The sequence below is a fragment of the Chrysochloris asiatica genome, unplaced genomic scaffold (assembly GCF_000296735.1).
Source record: "Chrysochloris asiatica unplaced genomic scaffold, ChrAsi1.0 scaffold00160, whole genome shotgun sequence".
NCBI classification, from domain to species: Eukaryota; Metazoa; Chordata; class Mammalia; order Afrosoricida; family Chrysochloridae; genus Chrysochloris; species Chrysochloris asiatica.
Genome location: NW_006408678.1, coordinates 6293687 through 6304348, shown reverse-complemented (window position 1 = coordinate 6304348; position 10662 = coordinate 6293687). Strand labels below are relative to the sequence as shown.

The 10662-nt window shown below is 39.9% G+C and overlaps 1 protein-coding gene across 1 annotated transcript in view; it reads right to left on the bottom strand.

Moving 5' to 3' along the window:
- SLC5A8 (solute carrier family 5 (sodium/monocarboxylate cotransporter), member 8) overlaps positions 1-10662 on the bottom strand; it is a 54551-nt gene that overhangs the window by 15676 nt on the left and 28213 nt on the right. Inside the window, exons 8-10 of the mRNA XM_006871103.1 lie at positions 5993-6081; positions 3454-3566; positions 1171-1238 (exon numbers count right to left, since the gene is read on the bottom strand). Coding sequence (XP_006871165.1) covers positions 1171-1238; positions 3454-3566; positions 5993-6081 — 270 coding nt within the window. The remainder of the gene's footprint in view (positions 1-1170; positions 1239-3453; positions 3567-5992; positions 6082-10662) is intronic.

Here is a 10662-nt window from a genome sequence, read left to right as displayed (position 1 = left end):
ACCTTTTTAAAGTGTTGAAGAGCAAAGATGTCAGATTGAGGACTAAGGCGCGCCATGATATTTTCAATAACCTCGTATGCATGCGAAAGCTGGACAGTAAATAAGGAAGATCATAGAAGAATTGATGCATTTGAGTTACGGTGTTGGAGGAGAATATTGAAAGTGCCATGGGCTGCCAAAAGAACCAATAGATCCATTTCTGAAGAAGTGCAGCCAGAGTGCTCCTTAGAGGCCAAGATGGCCAAACTTTGTCTCTCATACTTTGGACATATTATTAGGAGGGACCAGTCACTGGAAAAGGATATCATGTTTGGTAAAGTGGAGGGTCAGAGAAAAAGAGGAAGACCCCCAACGAGATGGATTGGCCAGTGGCAACATGGATGGACTCAAGTGTGGCAACCATAGTGAGGTTGGCCCAGGATTGGGCAGTGTTTCGTTCTGTTGTGCATAGGGTTGTTATGAGTCTGTACCATTGCGAAGGCACCTGACAACAACAACTACATAGGTCAGAACTGACTCAACAGCACTTGACAACAACAGCAATACAATCTAATAAAAATCCAAGCAAGATTTTTTTGTAGTTCTAAATAGGATTATTCTAAACTTTATATGGAAAGGCATACACACAACCTGAATGAGTCTCCAGAGAATTACATTTGGTGATAAAAAATAATCCCATTGGCTGCATGTTATATGATTCCATTTATATGCCATTTTAAATATCTTTCTTGACATGAAATTATAGTAATGGAGAACAGATGAGTGATTTCTAGGGGTTAGGGAGGGGGTGAAGGTAGGAAGGATGTAAGCAAAGACATTATGAGGAATTCTTGTGTTGCTGTAGATGTATCTTGTTTGTATCCATTGTCAGTATCCTGGTCATAATATTGTACTATAGATGTGTGAGATGTTCCCATTGAAGGACACTGCATAAAGGACATACAAGATCTTTGTGTATTATTTCTTCTAAGTGCATGGGAATCTACAATGTTCTCAAAATAAAAAGTTTAATTTAAAATGTTAAAAAAAGAGAGAGAGAGAAAGAAATTTAGTCATCTCTGTCTTGTGATATGTTTATGAGTAGATAGATACCTACAGAGAGAAAGCTGAAAGGATGGCCACATGGCATAAAAAAATGTTTTGAATGTGACTGGAACCATCAGTTCTTACCTGTAACAAAGCTCCCATTAGTGATGCCAAAGCAGCCATTCCAATACAGAGGGCCCCATACAGCACACCTAGATGGACAATGTAAATACCAACGTAAGATCTAGGCTCTGAGAATTAGAATTCACAATAGAATAAGCTGCCATGCCTTTAATTCAAAGTAAATAATATGACTGTGGTGAAGAATGGGTCCATACATCAAGAGGCCTAAAACAGGGCGTGTTTTCGTACCAGATCAGCAGTGTGCAAAGAGGACAAATAAAACCCTTACATTATGCCACAGGATTAGTTACAACATTAGGTTATATAAGTAAAGAATCCTTAGAATTGGCTATAGGGATTTAAAAAGTAGGAACAATTGTGTTTTTTAATCTAATCCTCTACAAACATTTGTCTAAAAAGGAAGGCTCAGGTTTCTGTTTCCGGTCTACGGAAAATAAGACACAATTTAGCTCTGCTCTGTTCAAAGGGGAATGGGCAGCGGCAAAGGTCAGGAATTGGACACTTGCCACTTTTAGCATTCATTTCTCCTGGGAAGTGGCAACATCTACGCATGACAAGGCATGCTTTGGAATCTTTAGTCCCCTCAGGGTCCCCATCTGCACCCCCAAAACCTGTCCTGTTAAACTAACAAAGGCAGCTTCAAGATGAGTATTGTAGTCTCCCTTCTTTCAAATTGCTTCCCCCAAATCTCTTCTTTATAGAAAATCTAAAGCCAGAACTGGTGTCTAGATTATGGGATTTTATTTTACCTCTTTTGACTATCAGTATTTTTCAGATTATCCACAGGATCCATGTATTATTTTGTAAATTATAGGGAAAAAAATGATCCAAACTAACTTTATTCTTAAAGAATAACTATTTGTAAAAATTGCCTCAAACCAGTTAATATTTAAAATTCAAAATAGAAAAAATAATGACTGAGAAATTTGCTCATCATAAAATTGTTGTTGTTGTTGTTAAGTGCTGTCAAGTTGGTTCCGACCCATAGCACCCTGTATAGGGTTCCTAAGGAATGGCTAGTGAGTTTGAACCACACACTCTGTGGTTTAAGCTGACTTTGCAGTCTAGCACATGAATCCACAGCATCACACCAGGACCACAGCATCATAAAATCAGTGCATGTTTTATGTCATTGTTCCTAGCTTGCTTATACTAGTAACTCACAGAGCTCAAAAGTGTTTAAACTCATTGACTAAATTATCTAAAAGCACTCAAATGTAAAACCTTATTATCTGCAAAAATGTTGTATGCTTCTCAAAGCTAATGTAAATAGAATTGCCAACATATTCAGCTGGATTTTTCTCCATTTGGTATATTATTGAAAGATGACCATGATGAATTTTGATATTCAAAGTTATTACACACACACTCAAACCGTCTGCTACATTCTTCTACATGCTGTCTTTATTGTGAATTTATCGAGAAACTGATTTTATACAACCCTGAAACATAATTGAAAATTTCATCTCTACTAGCTGAGTTGATTGGTAATTAATAACCATCCACATGATTGCCTGAACACCACTTAGTGCCCCTTGCATTATTTCTAAACCTCATAATCGCCCTATATTGATTTGTTGGCACAGCATAGTGGTTACGAATCGGGCTGCGAACCACAAGGTCCGCAGTTCAAAACTACCAGCTGTTCTACTGGAGAAAGATGAGGCTTTCTGCTCCTGGAAAGATTTACAGCCTCAGAGACCCTGTACAGGGTTGCTATGTGTTGGAACCGACTCCACGGCACATAACAACAACAACAAGGTGAATATTATTGTTCACACTTTCCATATAAGAAGCAGAGGTGGCCTAAGGTTGAAGGGGACTAGGGCTGTGTTTTTTTCTTGTGGTCAAGAATTTTAACACAGATTTGGGACAGGAAGAAGGAGGCCACACAGGACAGCCAAATAAGAGAATTGTCCACTGGTAATTAATTGTTTGGAGTCCTGGTGTGGCGCTGTGAGTTAATGCACCAGACTGCCAAGCCATTTGAACTGCAAGGTCGGCAGTTCAAGCTCACCAGCTGCTCCTTGGAAACCCTATACAGGGTCGCTATGGATCGAAACTGACTCGACAGCACTTAAAAACAACAACAATGAATTGTTTAACGTGTTTCCCAAATCTTGGTTGCAAGTATGGTCTTGTCTATATTGTCAGAGTCGTGCTTGTGAGTACATACATATACATCCAGAGGTTCGTACTCAATAGCTTCAGTGGAAAAGAAGGTTCTGCATCTCTAACAATCATCTCACTGAGTTAGTATGAATTGTTGAAGCAGAAACTTACTTGTTCCTTGGGAAATCCATGACAGAGACCTTTCTGAGAGCGATCTGAAGCGAGGTTTGACTAGATCTTCCACCGTGACTGCTGCTAAGGCATTAATACTGGAGGACACTGTGCTGTAAGGGAAAACAAAACATTTCATTTATAATATTGATATGTTAATAACACTTACAAGGGACACTACCATGAGACCAGAAAAAAAAAAAAAAAAAAATGGATGGTTCCAATAGGTATCATTCAAAAGGATAAAAGGAACTTCAAACTCATGGAAACCAGACTTATTGGATCCATTGACCTGGGGGGAAATCCTGAATCTAATGTCTGGAAATGATATATAAGCCTTGTATCAGTTAATAAAGAATGTTTGGTTGGAACATTTTTGTTGTTGTTGTTAAGTGATGTTGAGTTGGTTGGCTCATAGGGACCCTGTATAGAGTTCCTGAGGAGCAGCTGGTGAGTTTGAACACCAATCTTGCAGTTCAAACTGACCTTCAGGTCGAGTGGTTGTTGTTGTTAAGTGCTGTCGAGTCGGTTGCAACCCATAGCAACCCTGAACAGGGTTTCCGAGGCTGTAAATCTTTACGGGAGCAGAACACCTCATCTTTCTCCCGCAGAGCAGCTGGTAGTTTCGAACTGCTGACCTTGCGGTTCACAGCCCGATTCGTAACCACTACGCTGCCAGAGTTTCTTGAACATAATGCTCTTATAAAGCATTATCTACATGAGTGTAAACTGGCAACAAACAGCTAATCTAAGATGAGAACCTTAGAGACAGCAAGCCTAAATTAATGATGAAACAATATGGGTAGAGAAAGAATGATGACATAAGGTGACATACGTAACCAATTTTACTGTATTGTTCATGTAGAAGTTGTGAAGGTATATATTGCAACCAAAAATAAAATACATTTTTTAAAAAGAACACTGAGAAAGGAATGGGAAGGAGAAAAACAAAATGTTCCCATTAAGTTAAAACGTGGTGTCTACTCTGCTATCAATGTATAAAGGATCACAGCATCCTCTTTCTACAAGCAAGTATTATTCTAGAATTATTCAGGCTGCAACTTGGTGGTAAAATATCAAAGATAATTTGTTTCCATTTGCAGTCAATCCTCAGTGTCTCTGATAAGAATCTACCTAGGTTACCAGGGATAATGATGCAACAACTTTAAAACATAGTTTTCTCTGTATGCATAAAGGACTGCCATAAGCCATGGCTGAAACATACCAGTATTAGCTTCCCAGGCCTCAGTAACATATGCTATAAATATTGACAGTAGTAAGTGTCTGGGGCAAACCCAGAAATGTGTATGTGCAAGGAGTAAATTCACTCAGTAACATATGCTATAAATATTGACAGTAGTAAGTGTCTGGGGCAAACCCAGAAATGTGTATGTGCAAGGAGTAAATTCAGTCACCAAACACAAGATTCTTTGGACCGTGTATATTATTCAACACGTAAATAGGAGAGTTCATTCTAATTTTCCAGTTAACCGTGCTTTAACCACATGCACATTTTAAACCAAAACTTTTAGGCACCCATTTTTTTTATAATCAATGAAAGTTATTATCAATAGATCATCATTATTGTGACCCTATTTGATAAGTGATAGTGCATTAGACAGCAGAGAACTAGTTAAGATCCTGAAAACAAACAAGATGTCAGCCTAAAGAGCCAGACCAACAGAGGGACTGTATAAGGTAAATGTCCTATTTGGGACCATTTCTGCCCATCTCTGAAATTCAATCTTACTTCAGAAAGTATGTTATGGTTTGAATTGTGTCCCTCCCAAAATATGTGTTGTCCTGTAGATGTCATCCCATTTAGGAATAGGTCTTTCTCTGTTCCATTGATGCGACCCTATCAGAGTAGGGTATATCTTTAAACCAATCATCTTTAAGATGTAAAGCAAGTTGATTAGGCACAAAAAAAGGAAGTTTGAACAGAGAGGAAGATACATGCCATGTGAAGATTGCCAGAAACAGAATCAAGGAACAGAAGTTGAAAACAACCACCAGAAGCTTTTAAAAAAAAGCTCTCCTCTATTAACTGATGTTATTACGAATCGGGCTGCGAACCTCAAGGTCAACAGTTGGAAACTACCAGCTGTTCCACGGGAGAAAGATGACGCTTTCTGCTCCCGTAAAGATTTATAACCTCGGAAACCCTGTACAGGTTCACTATGATTTGGAACCGACTCCACAGCACACAACAACAACAACGACAACTGGTGCTCCATGGAGGGGACTGCAATCATTGTAATGAAGCAAAGTATATGACTGTTGAATGTAAAACTGATGATCTGCTCTGTCAACTTACACTCCATTCATAATAAAAAGTTTTTTAAAAAACAAAACAGCTTTCCTCTTGAAGCCAGTACCGTGAATTTGGACTTCCCGCCTTCTCCACTATGAGAAAATAAATGTGTGCTCATTAAAAGCATCCACTTGAAGTATTTCTGTCAGAGCAGCTCTAAGAAACGAAGACAGTAGCAAATAAAAAAAAAAAAAAGCACAACTCCTTGAGTCCCATAGTTCATACCTTAGCGTACCGCTGTAAGCACAGGCTACAAAGAGTCCCGGAAGTCCTGGGTAATCTCTCAGGATGTCCAGTACCAGATAAGGCATGAGCTGAAAAATTCCAAAATTTACTTCCAAGTACAGTTTGCAATTAATGAATGACTTTATCTCATATCCATATAATGGAAACTTCCAATTCCCTAAAATTCAATTCTTTAACTGGAAATGAAAAGCATGCTGGTTAAGGGTAGAAGATTAGGATTCAGAAAGATTCTGCTACTTCATTTCTCTCGGCCTCAATTTCTCATCTGTGAAATAGGTTTAATAATACCAATGATACCACAGAATAGCTAAAAAGGTTAAGTTAGAGAAGTTTATAAAGCTCTTTTTATATTATATGGGATATACTAAATGCTCAAGAAAAGGTAGCTGTTATAATTCTTCGGAATAATAAATCATTTTAAGTATTTTACACATTCCTGTGTTTAAGGAAATGTTTTGGTTAAGTGCCATCGAGTCAGTTCCAACTCATAATGACCCTGTGTAAGACTTCTGAGGAGCCACTGGTGGGTTGGCACCATTGACCTTGCAATTAGTAGTCCAGTGCTTAATTTAAAATATACTGAATGCCTCAAGGCCACCTTTCTAAACTTCTATAATGACTCAAGATTGAAGACATAATTATAGTTACATGTAGTGTGAGATGAGACCTGTTGGCACATGGTTAAGAATCCACCGGCTAACCAAAAGTTTGGAGATTCGAACCCACCAGTGGCATCATGGGAGAAAGATATAGCAATCAGTTTCTGTAAAGATTACCACCCAAACCCACTTTCAATGGGTCTATTTAGACACACAGCTTATATGCTGTCCAAAACTGTAAATCTTTACAGAAGCAGATGGCCTCATCTTTCTCCCATGGAGCCACTGTTGGGTTTGAACCAGCAATTTTGTGGGGTCAGCAGCCCAGTGGCTCATCCACAGTGCTACCAAGGCTCCTTTAAAGATTGTTGTTGCTAAGTGCCATCAAGTCAGTTTTGATTATTGCGACCCTGCATAGCGTTTCCAAGGAGTGGCTGGTGGGTTTAAACTGCCAACATTGTGGTTAGCAGTCCAGTGCTTATCCTACAGTGCCACACCAGGACTCCCTTTAAAGATTACAGCCTTGACAACCCTGTGGGGCAGTTCTACCTGAACCTAGAGGATTGCCATGGGTCGAAACTGATGGCACAGCAATGGGTTTGGTTGGGTTTTGGTAGCACGAGACATAGTGATGAATGGGGCATGGCCGCAGAAAGATCCTGAAACTTGCTTCTTTTTAAAAAGTAATACCAGCTTGTTCTTTGATTATTTTTTCCTAACAAATATTCATTGAAAGGCAGGCAGGTGTGCGGCTTCAGGATTCTGTTACACTGCAGTCTTTCTGCAAGATCTATTGTCGACTCAAGAGTTCTATATGGACAACTTTCCATAAATGTGTCTGCTCATTTGCACTGAAGCCTTACTGCTTGTTCCCCATAGTGCACAGTGCCCACCCTATCTTATAGGCTCCCATGTCAAGGTGGGATACAGAAAAGCATCTGCCACTATCACAGGATCTGTACTGAGTTTTAGGAGTGCTGTTTCCACTTTCTCCAAAACTTACATATTCTTTATCCTTAAATAAAGATACCATCATACCTCTCCATAGGAAGACAAGATCCAAATTTCCCAGAATGTCTTTGGAAGTTTAGGCAATATTAACACTGTAGAATTCCATACATAAGTAATAATAATACATTCCACCAGTACTACTAAAATGAGATCTAAAATCCTCCATCAGGTTTCAACTTTCTCAAAAGGCTTCATTGTAAGACTTCGTATTGTGAATGGCCTTTGCATGTATGCTGTTGTTGTTAAATGTCATTGAGTCGGTTCCAACTTATCGCGACCCTGTGTAGGGTTTCCGAGAAAACAGCTGGTAGGTTTGAACCGCTGACCTCACAGTTAGATGTCCAGTGCCTCTCCTACAGCATCACACCAAGGACATCACTTTCATGTATGGTAATGGTGGTGTGCCGTGGAGTTGGTTCCGACTCATAGAGACCCTGTACAGGGTTTCCGAGGTTGTATATCTTTACGGGAGCAGAATGCCTCATCTTTCTCCCTCAGAACTGCTGGTAGTTTCAAACTGCTGACCTTGAGGTTAGCAGCCTGATTCATAACCACTACACTACCAGAGCTCCTTACTTGCATGTATATGATGCATCAATGAGGTAAGAAGACTAAGGGATAGGAAAATAGTAAAACTCTAGCTCGACACTCCCTGATGCCTCAGGATGCTCTCTAGCAGAATGGAGCAGTGGTTCTGCAGAATAAGCAGTTACTGCAAACCATAAGGTCAGCAGTTCAAGTCTACTCACCGCTCCTCAATAGAAAGATGAGACTTCTTGCCCCTGCAAAGATCTGCAGCCTCGGAAATCCTACACAGGGTCACTATGAGCCTCAACCTACTCAACAGCACTAAACAACAACAACTCCAAGTGACAGAGGCATGCAAGCAACACACCCTGAAGGCACTCTATGGAAAGGATGCTCAAGGGAAGGACATTATGTAGAGAGTCTTCTGCACAGAATAGTGGTGATGCTGCTAGAAGCCGATGCGTCAGATCCAACTCACAGTGATTTGTGTGCAGCATAAACAGAAACACAAAAACAGAAGCACTGCCCTGTTGCCTTCATGATACAACTGTTGTTGTTGTTGTTAAGTGCCATCGAGTCGGTTCCGACCCATAGCGACCCTGTACAGGGTTTCCGAGGGTGTAAATCTTTACGGGAGTAGAAAGCCTCATCTTTCTCCCACGGAGCGGCTGGTAGTTTCGAACCGCTGACCTTAAGGTTCGCAGCCCGATTCGTAACCACTACGCTACCAGAGCTCCTTGATACAACTACTAACAATAAAACTATAGAATATTCTTAGTTAGAGGGCAGATAACAGAAACGGACCTCCTTCTTCAGAGGAAACATTCTTAGATTCTCAGAGTGAGTAGAAAGGGCGGGTTTATCAAAAGAGAGGGTATAGTTAAGAGAGGGTTGAAGGATGCAGCTCAAGGGTGTTCTCATTGCTAAGCCCCCAGATCGTATTGTTATGGGAATATGTGATGCATTTGCACCACCATAATATTCAGCCTGTCTTCATTCTAATTAGTGCTCTGGGCACTTGATTTACAAGGAAGTCTTAGAACACAATTTGGGCAAGAATGCTGAGAACAAAAATTGGGTCCTGGACATTTTTTGAAAGACAGAAAGCAGGATTCAATTCCCATTCAATGCATCTCCTATTCAGCCATCACCCATCTGTCAGTAAAGGTTTGCGGTTTGTTATGATGCTGAATGGTTTCAGCGAAGCTTCTAGACTAAGATAGACTAGGAAGAAAGGCCTGGTGATCTAAATCTAAAAGTCAGCCAATGAGAATCCCATGTATCACCAGGCAGCATTCACTTCAGCTGTGCATAGGGACGCTCTGCATTGGGACCAACTCCACTGCTGCTAACAACAACATGGCACAAAATGTTTGGAGTGAGCTCACTCTGATGACAGCCTGCCTGGGTTTGAATCCTGCCTCTAAACTTGCTAGCTGGTTACTGATTAACCCACCGACTTAACATCTCTGTGCCTATGTTTCCTCACCTCTGAAAAGTGGATAATCATCATACCTGTCTCAAAGGGTAAATGTGAGGATTAAAATTTGAAGTTTATAGAAAGCACTTATGATATAAACTTTATATAAAGTACTGAGGATACAGTCTGGCACATACTAAGTACTTATAATATGTCAGAAATTATTCATATTTACTTGCTATGTGGTCTGGGGTAGTTTTAGAATCTTTCCAAGACTCATTTCCTCATTGAAAATGAGAATTACAGGGTTATGAGATAAAGCATGCAAAGTTCTTGGCACAGACCCATTCAGTTGGTGTTCAATAAATGTTACTTATTAGATCCATTTCTTCATCAATTAAAAACTGTTGGGTAGATAAATTGCTCATAAATATGCAATCAAACAATAGCTAAGGAGTTCTGGTGTGCGCTGCAGAATAATGCAGTAAACTGCAAGGTCAGTTTGAACCATAAAGTCAGCAGTTCTAACCCACCAGCTGCTACTTGGAAACCCTAGCCAGGGTCGTTATGAGTCAGAACCAACTCGAAGGCAATTAACAACAACAACAGCTATAAAATGTTCGATAGTTTCCTGACTTGTCTGTAGTTTATCTTTTGAGTGTATTTACACTTATGCCTAGTCTTGAGATACTTCTGTTTAAGAACACCTGGCTTGAAATTTTTCTAGGTATTTCAATATTTTAATTTTTTTAACAGAATTCTTCATTCTTTCGAGTCCAAGTCTGTAGCACTCAAGTTAATTCTGACTCATGGTGACCCCATGTCAGAGTAGAACTGCTCCATACAACTGTCTTGGATCTTTATGAAAGCAGACTGCCAGGACTTTCTTCTGCAGTGCTACTTCAGAATTTCCAGGACTTTCTTCTGTTGTGCCACTGAGTGGGTTTGAACTGCTGACCTTTAGGTTAGTAACTGAGTGCAAACCATGTGCATCATCCAGGAACCTCTTCATTCTTGCTAATGTCTGCTAAAATACAGTTTTGCCAAATCCTTTCTAGAAATTAAGGATGATTTTGTTTGTTTGTTTGTTT